Genomic DNA, 22,411 nt, shown 5'->3' with positions numbered 1-22,411 from the left:
GGCCATAACATGCTGCTCACAATCTAATTGCCAATATCTTAGTGTTCATTCCATGTCAGCTGACAATCAATATTCATCACTAAAAACTAGAGTTATCACATTTAAAATGATAAGTTGTCTTCTGTGTGTAAGCAATCCTGTGTCCGGCCATCACGATTTAGGTTTTCCGTGACTTCCCTAAATGGTTTCTTTGAAAGGGCACGGCCAACTTCCTTCCCCATCCTTCCTTAATCTGACGAGACCGATGACCTCGCTGTTAGGTCTCTTCCCCCAAACAACCCAACCCATATACACTGTCTGATGATAAAAGTGAAGCACACTGGAGGAGAAAATGAAATTCCACGAGTCGAGAGGGTATGTGATGATATTTCAGCAATTACAATATCTAGCCAAGTTTTCAAGCAACTTGGCACTGTGACAATATTTATCAGTACAACACTGCATAACCTCTGACCTGAATGTGTGCACTGAGTCAGTCAAGAAGTGTGTCATGAAATCATTGTAGACTTTCCTGAGGCAAGCTAGCTCACAACTGTTGTGTTGCTCCTCAATATCCTGAATACTCGCACTGGAACGGAGTTGACGTCTGAGCTGGTCCCACACATGTTCTATTGGGGGCAAATACAGATAACTTGCCAGTCACGGGAGTATCTCACCGTCACACACAGTTCATAGAAACATTTGCCACATCTCGATGAGCACTGTCCTCCTATCGGAAAATTGCACCGCGATACTGTCACACCAGAGGTAACACGTCAGAATACATGACGTCTGACTGTACCATTGTCCCGTCAGAGTTTCCCAGTCACTACCAGCCGAGACCCATGAAGGCACACCTGGTAGCTTCCCACATCATGATGGCAGGAGTAGCGTTTGGGTGCCTACCCAAAATATTGGAAGAAATGGACCTTTCCCCAGGTCACCACCATACCCTCTGATGGCGATCATCAGGAATAGTGCGCAACCATGATTCGGCACTGACCCCAGTGTGATACCGTTCACCAGCAGTCCGTGCTTCCAGATCTTGACACCACTCCACATGCAGTCATTTGTGTTGTGATGTTAACGGCAGCCTATGCAAGAGACAGTAATTTCTTAGTCGAGCTGTTGCTAATCTCTGAACAGTGGTGAGAGATGACACAGACTGTTGCAGGGAGTCTATTACTTGTTCACAGATGGCAGGCACAGATGTGGAGGGTTTACAACACACTCACTGCACAATATGGTGACCTTCTCTTGTGGTGGTCAGACTCCTAATGAGGCCCCTTTCAAACTCTGTCAGATGCCACTAATACTGTCTCTCAAGAGTGCCTAGCACTGCAGTGTCCTTCTGTGACCACTCAACATCCGACACTGTTCACACCCCTTTTATTCCTGTCAGGCCTGTTAACAACACTAAATGTGACTAACATTAATGCACTTTGATGGCTGTTCTACTTGTTACAGAGAACTGCAGCTCCAACCACTTACATACCTGCTGCCAATGTGCACATGTGCAAAGTTACATTGACTTCTCACCGTGTCTTCTGGGTGCTTCACTTTTGTTTGTCAGACAATGTATATTAAAAACAGAATTAGTCCTGACATATTCCCTTGAGTAACATCTACGTTAATATCTTTAGGGTATGTTAATTGTTTCAGTAAAAATTGAGCATCATTTGAAATGTAGGGCACCTATAACCATATGCACCATATTTTCTAAGTGTGACTGGAACCAATCATTAACTAATTCCCCTACACCTAGTGCTTCTATTTTGTTTAGTAATATTTTATTTGATTGTCAACCATGTCAAAACTCTTGGATGAGTCTAAAAATTTGCCTATAACACAGTCATTATAAGTTGTTTTGAAATTTCATGGCAGGTTAAAACTGTGTGTCACACCAGGTCTCGAACACGGAACCTTTCCTTTCACGGGCAATGCTCTTACGAGTTTAGAAGGTAGGAGAAAGGTAGTGACAGAAGTAAAGCTGTGGGAGCAGATCGTGCATCATGCCTGGCTAGTCTGGTTGGTAAGAGCATTGGTCACGAATGGGAAGGTTTTGGGTTAAGTCCCAGTCTTGCACAAAATTTAATCAGGTAGGAAGTTTCAAGTGGTCCACTAATTACTGTATTTCTCTGTAGCCATCCAAGAAGGTAAATTTTTCAGGCCAAACGTTTAGAGAAGTTAAACACTATTGTGTCATAAGAAAAACCGGAAGCACTGTGTCACTGTATGACTGCTAGGTTTTATCAAATATGACTGATTTTAAACTTATAGACAGTTTAAGAACCTTCAACATCGCAGCGCATCAGCAATCGTTGGCTAATATATTAAAAAACTAAAAACCCGCCTCGATTGCGAAAAAAGCACCTAGTGTCAAGTGTTAACCCAGGTTTCGGCCTATCAATAGGCCGGAGTGAGGTGGAGCGTACACCATTAAGTTAAGTAGTGGTTTTGACTTTGTACATATGTACTGTTTGTGTTTTCCTTTCTTTTTCATTTGTAAATGTATAGCTATGGTGTTCTTTTAATAATTGACAAAGGTCTTCTTAGGCACTTGTGGGTTTTATTGTTGTTCTGAAGAAGGTGTAGTTATCTACACCAAAACCTGGGTTACCACTTAACACTAGGTGCTTTTTCGCAATGGAGGCGGGTTTTTAGTTTTTTAATATAAACAGTTTACCTTGCAATCTATTCTTGTTAGACTGTAGCTCCTAAACTGATAAGTTACTTTGAGACAATAGGAATTGTTTATGAATCTGAAATCAGCCTTACCTTAAAAAAACTTTGTAATCTCAATCTGCTAAATAAAAAACACTCATTCAAACATGTATATTAATGCTCAGGGTCTTACCTTTTTTCAGTTAAAGTTCACTGTGTCTTCTATTGTCAGATGTTCACTCTGGATGCTGTTATTTCAGTTTAGGTAAACTGACATAGTTTCCAAAATAAATATATATATTTTGAAATAATAAGTTGCCTATTGTCTTTAACAATGTGGTATAGCAATTCAACAGTATACATCAACCTTGTCGCACTAGATCCTATTAAGATTTCATATTACTGTTCAAGATATATTTTTGAAGATCTATGCACGAATAATCTTTACAATAAATCTTTCAAAATTGGCGTTTAACAAGTGGCATAATTCTGATGTTTTATGTGGAATGATGCAGATTTCACAGAGTTATCAAAACCAGCAAGGTCTGTACGAGCAGAAATAAGTGGGACAAGAAACACTGTGTCTCGTAGGTGCAGCCACTGGCAGTTGTTGCAGCCCACCCAGAATTTCTTCTATATGAAACAAACCATTCAAGACACGCTTCAGTAGAATTCACTCTCACAGAGTTAACGCATAGAAACATGACAAACAAGTTCATTAGCTCCTTTTGTTAAATTTTACCCTACAGAAGCCCATTTTGCATTGGTCAACAGTAGAGGATCGTTTCACTACATGCTACACATACAGTTCATGAATAATCAGAAAAGCTTTTATCAAACATGTACCTGAAAAAACTAATCAGTTGGAGAGGCAGTCTGAAGTCTTGCGAAAAAAGGAAGATTAAGGTTTAAGATCCCACTTGGACTGTATTTTCTCGAAACAAAGCACTCTGGAATTTTCCATGAGCAATATAGAGAAACCATGGGGAATGTAAATGTGGAAGGCTGGATGGGGATTTGATTACATATCATCACTCCTTTATTTCTTTTTTTCAATTAAAAATAAAATGATATAATGCAGCAGAAGTGTAGAGAGGAATTTTGTGTACATCACTGTTGGTCGTAACACTATTTCGTGTCTGCCCAGAGTACAGTGGAACAAAAAACTGTAAAATAAAACATTGTGTTCCAGAATGGCCAAGTGGAATGCAGCCCTGTGGAGTGCACACTGCAGTGCTACCACCCACGGCTCACGCCCGGCGAGTGCTGTCCCCTGTGCAAGGGTTGCCAGTACGGCAGCCGCACATACGACGACGGCCAGCTGTTCCCACACCCGTCGCTGCCCTGCACCACCTGTGTCTGTCAGGTACGGGTGTGCACACATCTGCTTCACTCAGCTCAGAACACCGCAAAGAGGAGCATCCCTGATGGTTCTGGTGTCTTTCCTAGACTAAAGACACACTTTTTTGCCTTCTCGCTATTTACAAGTCATTCTGAAACTAATGCCTCCTATCATTTTGCATCAACTTTCGGTGTCCGAGCCAGATTATGTTGGTGTAGTAATAATTTTTGAACCTTTGCAGTAGTATGCTGCCCATTTTGTTGCCCTGCAACAGACAGCAGCATCAAGGGAGCATTCCAGAAAGATGTCAGACGTTGACTGCTGAACAAATTACACCAATTCAGATCCATCTGTGCTTGAAAAAGGTGTTTGGAGATGTACAGTATATGCAAGTAATGTGAAATCCTGGGTACTGCATTTCAGTAGTGTTGAAATAGATATGCATGACAAACCACACCCCGGTCAACCTGCTCGGCATGCATCTCTCATAATGAACAGTGCCTCGATCAACTCCTGCACGATGAAAGGTGGATCGTGACTGAGGAATTGTGTACGCAGCTGAATGTTAACTGAAATGCCTTAAAAGAGATGTTACATAACTTAGGTTATGCAAAGTGTGTACAACATAGGTCCCATGGATGCTTATGTGAAAAAGAATGTTGAATGGAAATCAGTTGGGACCTACTGAACCTGTATTACGCTGAAGGTGACAATTTTCTGAACATCATTATCCCTTGAACTGTCACAACTACAAGCCAGAATTCAAAAGGTAGTTCACAGAGTGGCAACATTTGAGCTCTCCTGCAAATAAGGTAAAGACAAAGCCATCTGCAGGCAAAGTGATGTGCACTGCCTTCTCGGATACAAATGGTATGGTTCTTTTCAGTGTCTCCGAGAGTAAAGTAAGTAAAGCAAGCCTCAATAACTGTCAGTTCATAACACTACACTGCCACACTGCCTGGGCTGGAAGCTTGAATTTCCAGTGTCAGGCATAAAAGAAGACAAACTTCCAATCAAAACACAATAATGCTCGGTCCCACAACAGTTTTGCGACTGTGGAACTCATTGCCATATTTGACTAGACTCTCTGACCACATCCACCACACATTCCTGAATTACTGTCATTAGAGTTCCACCTCTATGGGCATGCACAAGATGTACTACATTGCCAACATTTTCCAGACTCAGATGCTGTCACTGGAGCTGTAAGGCAGTAGCTAGCCTCAGTCAGTTCAGGTCTTTATGAGTGTGCAGTGTGCAGCATCTTCTTCATCATTGGCAAAAGTGCATAATGAATGGTGACGACCATGTGGAAATGTGACAGTATGTTGCTGAAATATTGCACTATGCAATTGTGTTACTGTCATTTCTATAACTATTGTAGTTTTTGTGAAAATAAATGGGAGGCACTAGTTTTTGAATGACTTTCATACTTTCTGATAACATTTACCTTGTAAATATCAAAATTAATTAAGGCCTTGGTTTCAAAATTATCATCATTCAGACAGTAATTAATGTCTTGCTAATTCCTAAGGTGTAGTTAGTACGAGGGTCACTCCAAAAGAAATGCGCACTATTTTTTTTTTTTTTAAATCCATCTTTTATTCTACAGGTTTGAAAGTTTCACAGTGTGTAGATACATCCTTTAGGAACAATATTTTCATTTCTCCACATAATTTCCATCCCTCACAACTGCCTTACACCATCTTGGAACCAGCGCCTGTATATCCACATGGTAAAATTCTGGACCAACCTCCACTGATTGCCTCTTCATCTCTGGTGAAAAATGATGAAGCCATGTTTCATCACTTGTCACAATTCTTCCAAAAAATTCATCTCCACCATTCTCATACTGTTCCAAAAGTTCTCTGCATACCATTTTTCTTTTTTCTTTGTGAGCCACTGTCAGCATCCTGGGAACCCACCTGGCACAAACCTTTTTTAACGCCAACACTTTCAGTATTCTGCAAACACTTCCTTCCCCTATCGCAACATAGCATGACAATTAGTTCACTGTGATGTGTCTGTCAGCAGTCACCAATTCATCAACTCTCTGCACATTGTCTGGAGTGCGTGCAGTATGAGGCCTGCCACTGCTAGGACAATCATCAATATTGCCGTGCCCGCTGTCATCACATAATCTGCTTGCCCACTTACTAACTGTACAGCGATCGATAGCAGCATCTCCATACACCTTTTTCAACCTCTTGTGGATGTTTCCCACTGTCTCGTTTTCACAGCACAGGAATTCAATGACAGCACGTTGCTTCTGACAAACGTCATGTTTAGCAGCCATCTTGAAGACATGCTGTGACGGCGCCACTCACAGGAACAGGTTGAACTAAGTTTGAAAACACACTCTAAAACTTTCACACATGCAGAGTGAAAACTATATTTTTACAAAAATAGTGTGCATTTCTCTTTGAGTGACCCTCGTATTACTGGGGAATTTCAATGTACAGAAGAACTTGATATGCAAAATAAATGCTTGTGTTTTAAAATTTCAACCACACTAAAAACTTTTGCTGGAACATTGACCTACACTGATTTGAAGTAATAATGAATATGTCATGTGAGCTGAAAGTTTGTGCAAGACTGGAACTCAAATCTGGATTCCCTCTTTATCACAAGCAATCACATTCACTGTTAAGCTATTTGATCACACCTCCAGGCTTAACTCAAACTTTCATTGTCACTGAAGCTTCCATCACTACCAATGGGGTGTATGGGAATATCTGCATTGGTGGGACAGAGCCAGTGGAGAATAGTTGCTCGGTTGCAACAAGGAATATACAGGATGAACCAGAACTCGACCGGCAAGCTTTCAGAGGAGGTAGGATGGACCAAAACGAGAAAAAAGTCCAGTAAAGATAGGCTCTTAAAGTGCATACCTTAAGATCCATGAACACTTGTTCATCTTTGCTACTGTGAAATTTATCCCTTCTATTGAACAAGTCCTCATAACTCATAAAGTTGTTGAACAGAGGCACAATAAAAAGAAAAAGAAAAATTATATCCACGTGACCGAGGTGAGTCACATAGGACACCTATAAAGTATTTTAAAAATTTGGAAATTTCTTTTACGTTCAAATGCTTATTAATGTGTCCCTATGCCTTTAATATTTGTAGCCATTTGTAGTTGCCATATTCATTTTGAGTTGCCTTGTACACGATTCTCAGTCAGTGATATAACCGTTGCACAAGAGGTCGCATTTTGACACAGTCTCGTTTTTATGTAGATCATTTGTGTAGACTTTTCTGCTCTCACCCAGCAAGGAAACATCACATGCTATCCAGAGGTGTGTCCGGTGGCCAACTGCTCGCACCCCCTGCTGGCTCCCTCTGGGGGCGGCGGCAGTGGCAGCTGCTGCCCCCGCTGCCTGCACTGCCTCCTCGAGGGACAGAGGCTGCTGCATGGCACCTCCATCCTCCTGCTGTCTGCCAACACCACCTGCCACAACTGCTCCTGCCATGTAAGTGCACAGAGGTACACGTATCTGAGTTAACAATAGATGCTTTGGGTTTCGTATTCTATCTCAAAACTTTACCTGTGTGCAGTCCTTCTGAATCTCTCTCTCTCTCTCTCTCTCTCTCTCTCTCTCACACACACACACACACACACACACACACACACACACACACACACACACACACCCTTCCCCTTCCCCTTCCCCTTCCCCTTCCCTTCCCACTGCCCCTCTCTATCCTTGTCCCCTTCCCCCTCCCATTCCTCACCCCCTCATGCACCCCCCACCCCAATCCCCACCCTCCACTAAAGCTCCCCACACCCCCTAACCACCCACCACTCTTCCCCAACCCCTCAACCTCTGTCATCATTCTCAACCTCACCACTTTCTCTGTTTTTGACATGAGGGGAAAAAGTTGTGGACACATAATTTCAGGTCATCAATGGCCTTATTTTGTTGAATACATCAGTTCTCACGAGATCACAGAGGTTAAGCAACGTCAAGGTTGGTCAGTATTTGGGTTGATAACCACCTGTGTACCCTATGTGCTGGTGGCAGCTCGCCATTTTCCCTACAGCAAAGGGTAGGAGGAGTGGTAGCATACAGTTTCTTCTCACAAGACTTTGTGCCAGTGTCCTGGAATAAAGTCCAAAGCTCTCTGCAGTGTTTGATGATATGAGGGCATGCGGCACTGTCATTGTGATCTGTCAGTCAGATGGGTACGTTAAACTCTGTGGCCCACTAAAGTGCTGTTCAAGAGAGTAGGGTACGTGCTGGCAGTGGGTTTCACCCTCTTTCTTCTCTCATCATCATCACAGTCTGACACAAACATGACATCACACTACACGCCCATTACTGTCAGCTACACTTATCAGGTACATCTACATCTCACACTTCACAAAGTAAAGGTGCCATTGTGTGTGAAGAACAAAGAAAAGCTTTCCACTTAAGTGCCTACACCTGCTCTTTGAAGTCTCCTAGCCAACAACTTTGCTGTGTGAGAATGGCTGAAAGGTTGTCAGTCAAAACTTAGTAACATGAATTAAAAGTACACATGGTGTGCATCTGAAAAAGATGGGACTTTAATTTGTAGTTGGTGCCAAATCTCAGAAGGCCTAATATAAATGAGTTGGATCAAACAATTGAAAGTCCAGGCTGGAATAACAACAATATTATGAAAAGGATAGGTTGCTAAAAAAGGACTTCCAGCCAAAAGCTTAGATGTATAACAGTCCTTTCGTTGTGCCTGTCTGTGACTCACAGTGTCCTTTTTGAGGCGAGTAGCAGCCTATCCCATTCAATTGGATCAAAAGTTCACTTGAGAAAACTAAAAACAATGTGAGCCAGCATTGCTAACCAGTACTTACCTCCAACTGGTTAAATATTTAGTACTGCTGAAAAAAAGTATAAAAGTAAAAGTGAGACACTACCTAACTTTCACAACAAGAGTTTGATAAGCTGGGGATGTTTGGAAGGACTCAGACACCAGAATGAGAGGGAGCCACCTGTAATGAGATAAACAGAAATGAAGAGGGAGGAGTGAGAGGGAGGAAGAGGCCAAAGCATCTGTCTGCTCTCTGACAAAAGCACTAATCATTCTAAAAGCTAAGGTAGTGTATGGACTTTGGTGTGGGTGCATCTGTAGTACTAAATATTTTATGCATCTGTAGTACTAAATATTTTACCCTGTAGTGGCCAGCTATTGTGTCTAATATTTTTTAATATAAATAAATTGCATATGTACCAGTTTGTGGGGTACCACTTGCATAACCAGAGCTTTCTTACTGATGTGAACTTAAACAATTTGTGAATTTTGGTGCCAGTCCATGTAATGGACAGTGAAGTGACAAAGTATTGATTGTGATGATTCACAAGGCAAGTTCTCAAACTGAAATCTAAATATTCATAGCAAATGACTCTTCCTGTATGGCAGACTGAATATACTCTGGTCTTTTTTCCACATTGGATTGTTTTCAATTAGTTGCACTTCAAGAAACAGCAACTTGGAAGTGACAGTAGCAAAAATAAAAAAAAAATTAAAAATGTATTAGGAAAGCATATAAGCACATGACAAACTGCCGCCAGATGCACCATAATAGTACAACTTTTCACTCCAATAATAAAAATAATTAATGTTGCCACTTTCAGTCTGGTAGTTAGATGACAGAACTGTAGTACTCTGTGACAATCTGAATAAAACCTAAATCAAACAATGAAAAATCTAGGATGGAATATAACAATATTATGAGAAAGAAAGTAACTATTCACCATGTAGCAGAGACATTGAGTTGCAGATAGGCACAACAAAAAGACTGTTGGAAAGTGAGTTTCAGCCAACAAGACCATTGTTGAAAATAGACAAAACACACACACAAATGCCATACTGACTGTAAGCAGCAGTGCATGATGGGAGAGGCAACCAGGTGGTGGAGGTAAGCAGTAAACAGGGATGGGGGATGACAAACAACAATGTTGTCTGTCTGCATGAATGGCCATGACAGACAGTGGCCAAGAAACAGCTGGACTGCCCCATTGCTGAGCTCGCTGCCCAATATGATGTTCTTCATTCCAATTATGCTTCACAGCCTGTGCCACACAGATCCTTCCCACCAACACCAGCTTCCAACTTTTCTGTATTTCGCAGGTGGGAACTCCCCCTGCAATATATCCTATGTTCTGAATAGAGGTGGAGGGACTAAGAATGTGATTTATATATATTGGAAACTGATTAAAAAAATTGCTGTCTCAAGAATTAAAAGAGAAATTTTGAAAGAATGATTGAAAAAAAATTGGAAGGTACACCTATCCTGAGTGAACTTTAACTGGCTCTAATATAAACAGACATTCAATATTCTATACATATATTCAGCATTTAACATTCATGAACTTACATACATCCTTTCCTTGTTACCACCATTGTACATGGCGATTGGTATGACAATACTGGTTCCGGATCGCCCCTCCTCTGCTCGTGCAAATTCTTCTTGTTAGTTACCATCCTCTTGATGCAGGATTCTCAGCATGTCGCGGAGAGATGAACAACTGGGTATCATCGTCATGAATGAACGAATAAACTTTGCTATTTTGATAAGTGTCTTACTACTTTCTAACACACAACCACAATATAAACTTCTGAACAATACCAATGCGGAGAAAATTTTGTACCATAGATAACATTGACATACAAACAAAAGAGATAGCGAGATGCTCTTCAGTTTTTTAATTCCTTTAGATTCATCTGTCTGTTACTGTAAGTTGTAGTGGGTGGACATGTGATGAGTTCCTCTGCATTGGTATTGTTCAAAAGTGTGTATTCTGATTGTGCATTAGAAAGTTCCGGATCGCCCCTCCTCTGCTCGTGCGAATTCTTCTTGTTAGCTACGATCCTCTTGATACAGGATCCTCGGCACGTCATGGAGAGATGAACAGATGGGTATCATAATCATGAATGAATGAATAAACTTTGCTATCTCAATAAGTGCATTTAATACTTTCTAACACATAATCAGAATACACACTTATCAACAATACCAATGCAGAGGAACTTGTCATATAAATATTTTAAAAAATGCTGTGACTTACCAAGCAAGAAAGCGCTGGTAGATAGACACAATAAAAAACACACAAACACACATACAAATTTCAAGTTTTCGCAACCCACAGTTGCTTCATCAGGAAAGAGGGAAGGAGAGGGAAAGACGAAAGGATGTGTCTGCTCTGCACAAACACAGACACAAGCAGACATTTGTAAAGGCAAAGAGTTTGGGCAGAGATGTCAGTTGAGGCGGAAGTAAAGAGGCAAAGATGTTGTTGAAAGACAGGTGAGGTATGAGCAGCGGCAACTTGAAATTAGCGGATAACGAGAAGAGAGGATATACTGAAGGGCAAGTTCCCATCTCCGGAGTTCTGACAGGTTGGTGTTAGTGGGAAGTATCCAGATGACCCGGATGGTGTAACACTGTGCCAAGATGTGCTGGCTGTGCACCAAGGCATGTTTAGCCACAGGGTGATCCTCATTACCAACAAACACTGTCTGTCTGTGTCCATTCATGTGAATGGACAGTTTGTTGCTGGTCATTCCCACATAGAAAGCTTCACAGTGTAGGCAGGTTAGTTGGTAAATCACGTGGGTGCTTTCACACGTGGCTCTGCCTTTGATCATGTACACCTTCCAGGTTACAGGACTGGAGTAGGTGGTGGTGGGAGGGTGCATGGGACAGGTTTTACACCAGGGGTGGTTACAAGGGCAGGAGCCAGAGGATAGGGAAGGTGGTCTGGGGATTTCATAGGGATGAACTAAGGGGTTACGAAGGTTAGGTGGATGGCGGAAAGACACTCTTGGTGGAGTGGGGAGGATTTCATGAAGGATGGATGTCATTTCAGGGCAGGATTTGAGGAAGTCGTATCCCTGCTGGAGAGCCACATTCAGAGTCTGATCCAGTCCCGGAAAGTATCCTGTCACAAGTGGGGCACTTTTGTGGTTCTTCTGTGGGAGACATATTTAAAGACCTGCTTGTGTCTGTACATGTGTGGATGGATATGTGTGTGTGTGCGAGTGTATACCCATCCTTTTTTCCCCCTAAGGTAAGTCTTTCCGCTCCCGGGATTGGAATGACTCCTTACCCTCTCCCTTAAAACCCACATCCTTTCGTCTTTCCCTCTCCTTCCTTCTTTCCTGATGAGGCAACAGTTTGTTGCGAAAGCTTGAATTTTGTGTGTATGTTTGTGTTTGTTTGTGTGTCTGTCGACCTGCCAGCACTTTCATTTGGTAAGTCACATCATCTTTGTTTTTAGATATATTTTTCATATGTATGAATGAGGGAGTTAAGAAAAGAAAGAAAAAATAATAATAATAATATGTTACATTATAGTCCTGTAACCCTCCTGGCCTCAACCTTCATTAGCGATTTTTCTTACCCATCTAGCTCCTTCCCTGTTCCCACTGCACCGCTCTTTATTCCACTTCTCTCCTTTTCCGCTCGCCCCCCCCCCCCCCCCCCCCCCTGTATCCCCCCACTGGCCCTTTGTCTAAGCACCCAACTGCACATAGCTGCCCTACCCTTACCCTCTCTCCACCCCACGTCATCCCTGTATTCTCCCACAAGCAGCACTTTACCATCCCCAACACCTACCCTGCTATCCCTAGCCCTCCCTGCCACAGGCTCCTCCTTACCCCCACCACCGGCTGCCTCTCCCAGTCTAGCCTCAGCTGCCAGAGACTGTGGTCATTTGGAGTGAGCTGCATTAGCATTTGTGTGTGTGTGTGTGTGTGTGTGTGTGTGTGTGTGTGTGGTCTACGTTTGACAAAGGACTTGTTGGCCAAAAGCTCACTTTCCGACAGTCTTTTTGTTGTGACCATCTGCAACTCAGCATCTCCACTATATGGTGAGTAGCAACTATCCTTTTCATAATATTGTTACATTCCACCCTAAATTTTCCATTATTTGACATTCCTTTAGGATTATTAAAATTTTTGAGCAAACTAACCATAACAGAACTATTCGATTAAGAATTTAGTATGTGGGATATAGGAGAATGGCAGAAAACCTCCAGGCTTCAAGAGGAATGTAATGTTTCCAATTTGAAAGAAGGCAGATGCTGACAGTGGAAATACCAGACAAGCATGAAGTTAAGAAGCTGACTTTGGGGGAGCTTAGTTTCGGTTCCAGAGAAATTTAAGGATGTGATGGAATACTGAAGAAAGGAAAACATACATTTGTAGCATTTTTAGATTAACAAAAAATTTGAAAGTGATTACTGGACTACACTTTGAAATTCTGAAGTAATCATGGATAAAATATATGGAGCAAAAGCTACCCCTACAACTTTAACAGAAACCAGACTGTGAGCAATTGATTTAAGAAGTCTGTTTTGTGGAGTTTCAGTATTAAAGTTGAAGTACTAATTTTCAAAACAAACTGAGTCCTGAATTTTATTATGAGTGACTTAACTCACATTTCATAGTTGTGGCTAAGAGAGCTTATTCTGATAGTGGCAGAGGAGTTTCTGTGAGATGATTATCAAACTGAAAGTGGTAATGTTGATTACTTTTATTGCTGCTGTGAAGAGAACGAGACACTAAAAGTAGCAGATGCATTTTACTATTTAAGCAGAAATTTAACTAACACTGGCTGAAGTAGAGAGGATATAAAATACAGGCTTCATAATACCAAGAAAAGCAAGATTTGTGATAAATGTGAGCAAAGTAAGGGAGTGAAGTCAAAGAGTATTCTCCTTACAACCAAACTGGGATTCCATCCTTATCTGGTGAATTGATTGTTTTCAACTCTTTCAGGTGCTTCACTCTGCCAGGGATGCCTATTACTATGCCCTTCTGTGTGAATGATTTCTTATACGCACAATTTAAAACTTTTTGCTTTCCTTCTGCAGTCTTCCGTGGCCTCACCAGACAGAGTGACTGGATGTTTTTCTGAAGAAAAATGTTGAAAATAAGATAGATAGATCAAATAAAATTGAGAAAGCACTGAAACAAATTGAGGGCAAAAGAAAGTTTTGGCACAAGATGACCAAAAGAAGGTATAATTTGATAAGATAAATCATGAGGCATCAAAGTATAGTTAATTTTTTATGCTGGAAAGATGTGAAGATATTAATCGCTGTAAAGAAAGATCAAGTTTTGACTACAGCAAGCATGTTCAAGTAGGTTTGATTTTCAGCAGGTATGTAGAGATTAAAAGGGTTACACAGGGTAGACTAGCAAGGATAGTTGCATCAAAACAGACTTCAGACTGAAGACCATAAAAACAACAGAAAACTATGGCAACAACAGCAACAACAACAACCACAAATTGATACTAAAGTGTAGTATTGTTGGGCAATGAAGCAGTACTATTTAAAGTAGTTCATATCTGACAGGTACAGCACTGGACTATTCTCACCAGTAATACAACAATGGGAGTTGTAATGGCATCGTAGAGTCTCACTCTGTTGCTACTTCCACTGCACAAAGTGCCCTCCATTTGCTAAGTACCAAATTTTTGGGACAAGAAAATTTCAAGAAAAAAGGTAACTCCAGCAAAATTAAAAAATCACAAACTTACTTTTGCCATGCTTAGAAACACTATACAAATCTGTGCTCTATGCGAATTTCAGAATGTTTACATGATTTGCAAAAGAGGTAGAGACTTTAAACTTCATACTTCTTAGGAGTTAAATGTTGACAAAATGGTAAAAAATGTCTTTGGTGATGTTTATACATAGCAAAGGCAATTAAGTACAAAAATTTGGAAAGATCTGTTAACATACAAGATATTTTGGTAACCAAAGAAAAATAAATATTTCATTCAGTGTGGTAGTTTTTGAGCTATGATATGAGAACTTTAAAGCTTTTTCCCAGTTTGGAAAACTTTAGCTGTTTCATAAAATCAACTTAACTCAGACCCTAATCAAAATTAAGAACACTTTTGGGTTAAAGGAGGCCGGAGACCACTCACCAAAAACAGAAGCATGAATCATCAGTAAGCACACAGAAAAAGAATGAAAACTTGGAAGCTAGAATAAAATACACACACATACACGTGGCTATGTCCCCACACGAACAGTGCCAGTGCCGTATTTGAGCAGGTGAACCAGTTTGTGGAGTAATGTTGGATGGGTGGTTAGAGGGAGAATGAGGTCAAGGAGTGGGATTGGGATTGTGGATGGCTAGTGGCTCAGAGGGAGGCAGCCAGTTTGCTGGCTTGGAATACAGGAGGGAGAGGTGGCAGATACCCGAGCTAGGCACACGATGCTCACTTGTCGCAGCCAGTGGGGAGCAGTGAATGCTTAAGGTGACATGGGAACATGTACTGGGAGGAAGTGACAGGATGGAGGAAGGGGGAACTGTTGGGTAGAAGGTGTGGAGAGAGTGGGTTACTGGAGATTGAGGCCAGGACAATTACAGTAGCAAAGGATGTGTTCCAAAGATAACTCCCATCTGGCGGTGAAGGGAAGGATCTGGCAGCCATTGAAATTGAGCGTGTTGTGCTTGGCTGCATGCTGTGCCATCAAGTACTCTCCTTTGTTCTGTGAACAGTTTGGCAGAAGCCATTCGCCGTAGTGAATCGTTGGTAGTCATATCGACATAAAAAGCTTTGCTGCATTTACTGCAGAGTTGGTGTATAACATGGCCTCTTATACATGGCCCGGCCTCTGATTGGGTAGAATAAACGTGTGACAGGATTGGAGTAGGAACTGCTGGGTGGGTGGGTGGGTTGGGCAGGTCTTGCACCTTGGTCTAGGCAAGACTTGGTGTACACTAGCAAGCAAGCTGTGTAGATTAGGTGGGCTACAGAACAACACTTTACGAGGGATGGGATGGGCCTTGATTACACTGTCCCTCATTTCAGAGCATGATGAGAGATAATCGAAGCTCTGACAAAGGATGTGGTTCAGTTGTTCCAATCCAGGGTGATACTGGGTGATTGGGGAGCGGGGCACTCCTTCGTAAGCTGATTCTTGGGGGTAGTGGAAGAATTGGGGGTGTGTGTACTGGATTTGGTTGTAGTGCCTACCTGTGAAGACCTCCATGAAACCTTCATTGCACAGGGCAAGGGAGTTCTTATCATTGCGGATTCATGGTCCATGGGTGGCTAGGCTGTATGGGAGGAATTTTTTGACGTGGAAGTGAGCATAGCTTTTGAAATACAGGTACTCTTAGCTATTAGTGGGTTTGATGTGGACAGGCCAATGGCCTTGCTGTGGTGGTAACAACGGTTCCTGTCAGATCACGGAAGTTAAGTGCTGTCGGGCTGGGCTAGCACTCGGATGGGTCACCATCCGGTCTGCCGAGCGCTGTTGGCAAGCGGGATGCGCTCAGCCCTTGTGAGGCAAACTGAGGAGCTACTTGATTGAGAGTAGTGGCTCCGGGCTCAAAAACTGACAGACAGCCGGGAGAGCGGTGTGCTGGTCGCATGCCCCTCCATATCCACATCCAGTGATTCCTATGGGCTGAAGAGGACATAGTGGCTGGTCGCTACTGCTGGGCCTTCATGTCCTGTTTGGGAGGAGTAATGCGGACCGAGAGGTGTGGATGGAACTATCAGAGAGGTGGAGATCAATGTCCAGGAACCCGGCATGTTGGTTTGAGGAATAGGTGAAGTGGATGGGAGAGAAGTTGTGGAGGAATGAATTTGGAGGCTGGGAAGGTTTCTTCTAGATGGCCCATAAACATGTTGTCAAGGGAGGGTGCTCACGGCTGTGCTGCAGATTTTTTTGTATACCTCTCCTTCAAAGGAAAAGTAGTTGTGAATCAGGATACAGTTGGTAATGTGTATAAGGAATGTGGTGGTGGAGAGCAGTAGCACTTGATAGCAGCAAGTCTGTGCCCGTGAGTAGGGTGACCTGATGTCCGGACATGTCCTCCTTTTTAGCTCTTTGTCCAGGGTCCAGGCGGCTTTTCACAATGTTCGGCTTTTTCGCAAAGTTGAGCGTAATACAGTTAAATTTACAATTCGTCCCGTTCTATTGCTCTTTTCTTAAATACTTTAACTATTGGCACAGCCTTCATGTTAAACACGCATGAAGGCGGTGTTATAGGTGACACCAGGATCGTCGATGTTATCGTTGATCGACCTATAAGCGAAAGTAAATATCGATTATTTAAAATTTTCGTTTCGTATCTTTGCTTTGTATTGGCTTGGCTTCCTGTAGTGCGCGTGGAATTTGTGAGTGTAATTTTTAACAGAGTGAGTTACGTAAAATATTTGGCTATGCCTAAACGAAAGTGTACATTTTCTAATGTCTTTTCGTGCAAATATCCGACTTTAAGAAAGGGAGAAATTAATTTGAAGTGGAATGTAAGATATTTGGAGGTGGAACACACGTCTCAGTGGCAAATAAAGGTGAGAAATAACTCGACAGATTAACTGTTATAGTTTTATTTCATTGTTTCATAGTCATTAAATTTATTTGTATTCGGAGGTTTAAAGTGCAGTTGGTAGCGGTGCGTTGAATGAAGGGAGGTGAATGGTCTTACGTTTTTCGCTTTGTAAACAGTTCCGTGTTGTTGACATAACAAAACAATTGACACCACACTGTCACCACAATCAATGTTTTTAATTTTTTTATATTGCTCAGTTAACCACCACCTGACCATGAGTAACAATTAACTACTAGTTTTACTGGTAATTCCCAGCAGTCACGTGACTTGTCCAAAGCTGATGGGTGGTATCCTCATCTGCATTTGACCCATTTGATGTGTCCTCTTTTTTCTTCCTTTGTCCTCCTTTTTGAAGCTGTTTGTCCTCCTCTTTAAACAATTGTATCTGGTCACCCTGCCCATGAGGGATGTTGGTGTTCAGGAGGATGGGGTCAACAGTGACAAGAAGGGATCCAGGAGGCAAAGAGGGGGAGAGGAGGGGGCAGGGGGGGGGGGGGGGAGGAGTTGGTGAAGGAACTGGTTAGTGTATTTGATGTGGAAGGCTAGGTTTGGGACAATTGGTTGGAGGTGTTGGTCAACAAGAACAGAAATTCTTTCAGTGGGAGCAGTTGCCACCTACAGCAGGGTGTACAGGATTGTTGGTTTATTGGATCTTGGGGAGCATGTGATTGTGGATGTGTTGAGTGTTGTTAGGGTGTGAAAGAAGATGGGCTCAGGGCAAAGGTTCTGGAAGTCATTCTTACAACACATCTTTTGCTCCTGTAATTTTCCTGGCCTTATTCTCTGATAACTCACTGTCCCCACACCCTCCACCCAACAATTTACCTTTCCCCTGCCATGGCACATCTTCCCATTTAATATTCCCATGTCGCTTTCAGCGTGTGCAACCCCCAATTGGCTCAGATACCTGTCCATCACATACCTAGTCTTTGTACCCGCCACCCCGTCCTCCCTCCCTCGTGCATGCATACATGTGTACATACGTGTGTGTGTGTGTGTGTGTGTGTGTGTGTGTGTGTGTGTGTACGTGTTTCTAGCTCAAAAAAGGATTACTCCAAAAGCTAACAAGTTGTCTTTTTTTTCTTTTTGAGTGCACTTATTGACAACTCAATGAGTCTGCTTTTTGGTAAGTGGTCTCCTTTAATTCAAAAGTATTTACTCTCTACCAGAACTTTCGTACAACATTTAAAATTAAGAATAGATTTCTTACATGATTGGATGTACTGTATAGAGCTAATACAGACATTAATTTTACAATTTTTACTTCCAGAACTTTCCTACAACATTTAAAATTAAGAATAGATTTCTTACATGATTGGATGTACTGTATAGAGCTAATACAGACATTAATTTTACAATTTTTACTCAATTTTTGTAGGAGACAGACTTTAATGTAATTTTCTGTCACCACAGAGAGCAACTTTGAACATTAAATATCAGATGCCAACTACTTTAGTTCAGACTGTAGTTCTTCATAATTTACTGACTTCACAGTCCCAGACTGTCTGTAATTTTTTCTGTAGAGTTATTGGTGAATAACTCACTATACAATTCACAGTAACGAGACACAGATTTTTGGACTCGCCACATGGGAATACAGGCCCAAAGTGTGCATCTTTCCACAGTACGGCAATGTGAGCTGCTCGCCCACACCCTGCGAGACGACGTCGGGCTGCCGCCTGGAGAGCGGGGCAGTGGTGCCACTAGGCTCTCAGTTCTGGCCGGCGCAGGATGTGTGCACTGTCTGCCGCTGTAACGAGGGTGGCCGGGCCCACTGCCATTCCGCCGACTGCCCCGGCCCCCCCTGCACGCACGGCGTCCTGCTGCCCGACAGCTGCTGCCTTGACTGCTCCAAGTGCGACTACCGGGTGAGTGGGCAGCTGCAGCATGCCAATTAAATGATAATATTCTAATATTTGAGAACTGGAGTGTTTTATCAGAAATGAGTAAACTCCAGCAGCCAAGGACTGATAATAAACAAAGTAATAACTGCTATAGAGAACATGCAGTTTTTGATAAGCCTATCAGCAGTGGTATCTGATGCGGAGGATGAACACATTAATGTATGCATACTGATATCAATAACATGAAACATTTTGCCTGTACTAAAGCAGAAACATAAGATTATGTACATATTGTGGGCGTCCACATTAAATTAAATGTCTGCCAAGTATAAAATCTTTCTAATAACTGAAAATTATGTAATCCATAAAAAATAGAAACCTGTGTGTATTCAAAGTCTAATTGTAACCCTGAACATATCAGTGCTTATATCACCATGATAGTATCTATTTTGTCTTACCCCTGCAGTACAGAGTTCATATAAAGTGTGCGTGTTATAACTGTCCCACCACCCCCAGCATCAGACCAGTCACAGACATTTCGTACACTATAAAAGTCTTGGCCACATTTAAAAGCAGCCATATCATAAATCAGCTATGCTGCAGCATTCTTTGTGGGCATGATAAGTAACAAACTGTCTACTTGCACAACACAAATGATGTAACAGCTACTTCACTATGCGAGCCATTTGGATGCTCCCTTCCAGCAAAGTTTCTCTGAACTATGCAGGTGGGAATTCTCTCACCAGCGTATCCTGTGCTCTCGCAATCCTCCTGGCCTAAGCCTCTGCTAATCTGTTACCCACTCCTCACCTTACCTTTTCCTTTCTCTCTTTTGTGCCCACTACTCCCTCCTTGTCCAGATCCTGTACTGCTTTCTCCTCCCCCATGGAGGTTCTCTCTCTCTCTCTCTCTCTCTCTCTCTCTCTCTCGACCCCCTCCCCCTTTCTCATCTCCCCCTTTTCCTTCTCTCCAACCATTGCCCCCTCTCGCTCTTCCCCCTCTACCCCTTTCTCCCTCTCTATTTCTTTCTCACCCTTTCTCTGTTCCATCAATGTCTCCCCCTTCATCTCCGCACTCATCTCCTTTCCTCCCCTTCTGTTTTCCTACTCCTTCCTCCCTCCACCTTTTGTATGCTCTATCTTCTGAACTACTTTTGTCTTCTTGTGCTGCCACAGATTCATCTGTTGAAAGACCTGCCTCACACCATCTTGCTACCCTCTTCATGCATTCTTCCTTACCCTCCCCACCCCCATCTACCCAGACAACTGCCCTTTATGGGTATTGTGCAAGAATGTTACCAATGAAATAGTCCTGTATTTCTATATAAGCTATCTACATGTACATGCTACAAAGACTGCAATAATGTAATCAACTACCAAGACATGAACAGATTTTGGTATGAAATTATCCATAGGAAATTACATTGTAAAAAAGGAAAACTAGACAAAATTATTTGGAATCACTAAACAGGACAATCTCAAATGAAACACATGTGAAGATTCCTTAGGTTGTAAGATATTTAAAAACATATTTACTATAAATGTGATTAGCAAACATTGTAGATATGTATGTGCTGAAATCTGCATGGTTCGCATTGAATTATTGATAGGAAATCCTAATGTCTTGTTTTACATTTGGTGGAAGTTTGTTGAATACTTTTCCAGCTGAGTATATAACCACTTAGATCCCCAAACAAGGAAGCAAACTGTACATGATAATTAAATTTGTGTTTTGTATTGTAATCATGAAATCGCGCTTCAGCTGAAACTGATTTTTATCATCAGCAACAAAAGGCATTAAGGGGTAATCCTTAAACAGACTACTGCATGATGTGCAGCTAGCTACTATACACAGTATTCTCCTTACTCACCAATGCTCAACAAATTCATTCCAGGATGGTTCATTTCAGAGGTCACGCCCAATTTCCTTCCCCCTCCGTGACACAATCTGAGCTTGTGCTCCATCTGTAATGACCTCGATATCAACAGGATGTTAAACCCAATCTTCCTTCCTTTCCTTCACTCAACAAATTCTTTATTTATGTCTGGTGTATTGCCCCAGGAGATCGCTCATTCATTCATACATTCAGACATCTTGTTCCATTAATCATGTCATGAAGGGAAGCAGTGATGTGTGACAAGTCAAGTTATACAGCAACAGACAATTTCTGTAAAGTAGAAAGTATATCTAGTGCTGGTTCACTCACACAATGGCAATTGTGGTAATTATTTCTAGATTTCTTTACATTTATAGACATGTAGACTATTAGTAGAGAAGCAGGTACTTTGAGAAAATGCCATTCCCTTTCTCTGACACTGCTCACACCAATTTGCTCACTTTTTTCGTAACTGTAGTACTTACTTAAATGTAAATAATGCTGCTCTTGTATGATGTGCTTGTGAAGTGTTTTTGAGAAATTGGGGTTCAAAGCTTTATGAGCTTCATGCCGTACAAGATCACTAGCTGCGGCGTTAGTGCCAATTGCTAAGACAGTAGACTACAAATCTGCCCCTAATACATTTGAGTCACGCCTCCCTCTGTCTTCTTTTTTTTTTACTGCACTGAACATCTGTACGGCTGCAGTAATGATAAGCTTTGTGATACATTAGTACTGAGATATAATAGAGGTATAATAAGGAACTGCAATGAAATAAACATTTTATTTATTGATACACTTGTGTATGTTTCACAAATACAATGTACATTGTTCAGAGTAGGTATAGAGCAATATGGCTTCACTACAATATGTGCATGAACGTATGGATACATAAATGTTTATTTCATCACAATTCCTTATTATAGTTTGATTATTCTTCACTACAAATGGACCACAGTGATTATCATTATTATTACTGTTATTTTGGAAGGAAATATGGTTCGCTGTAGTACTACAACTGTTTGTGGGAAGGTTAGAAAAAAAGGATGAAACTTGAACACACTATGGTCAAGCTCATAGTTTACCGCATTCGTGGTTCTGCTGAAGCCACTGCTTAAAGGCTTGTGATCTCGTAAGGAATTCAACAGCCTTGTAAAGCTTTGAACTTCAATTTGCTAAAATCTCTTGAGAACTGAATCATTATAGTGGCATTTGTTACAGCTATGTATATACTACAACCAAACAATGGAAATTCTGGGGTGGAATAGTAACAATATGAAAAGAATTTGTGACTACTCATCCCATAGAGGAGGCACTGAGTGACTGACAGGTACACTGAAAAAAGACCTGTAGATACTG

General features: G+C 41.7%; 1 protein-coding gene across 3 annotated transcripts in view; it reads left to right on the top strand.

The window, feature by feature from the left end:
- LOC124551220 overlaps nucleotides 1-22,411 on the top strand; it is a 146,667-nt gene that overhangs the window by 120,847 nt on the left and 3,409 nt on the right. For all 3 annotated transcript variants that reach the window (XM_047126210.1, XM_047126209.1, XM_047126211.1), the window contains 3 exons: nucleotides 3,836-4,009; nucleotides 7,258-7,458; nucleotides 18,958-19,200. In XM_047126210.1, coding sequence (XP_046982166.1) covers nucleotides 3,836-4,009; nucleotides 7,258-7,458; nucleotides 18,958-19,200 — 618 coding nt within the window. The remainder of the gene's footprint in view (nucleotides 1-3,835; nucleotides 4,010-7,257; nucleotides 7,459-18,957; nucleotides 19,201-22,411) is intronic.

Source organism: Schistocerca americana, chromosome 9 (genome assembly GCF_021461395.2).
Source record: "Schistocerca americana isolate TAMUIC-IGC-003095 chromosome 9, iqSchAmer2.1, whole genome shotgun sequence".
In the NCBI taxonomy this organism is placed as follows: Eukaryota; Metazoa; Arthropoda; class Insecta; order Orthoptera; family Acrididae; genus Schistocerca; species Schistocerca americana.
The sequence above is the reverse complement of the archived record's forward strand: the minus strand, read 5'-3'. Positions and strand labels throughout refer to the sequence as shown.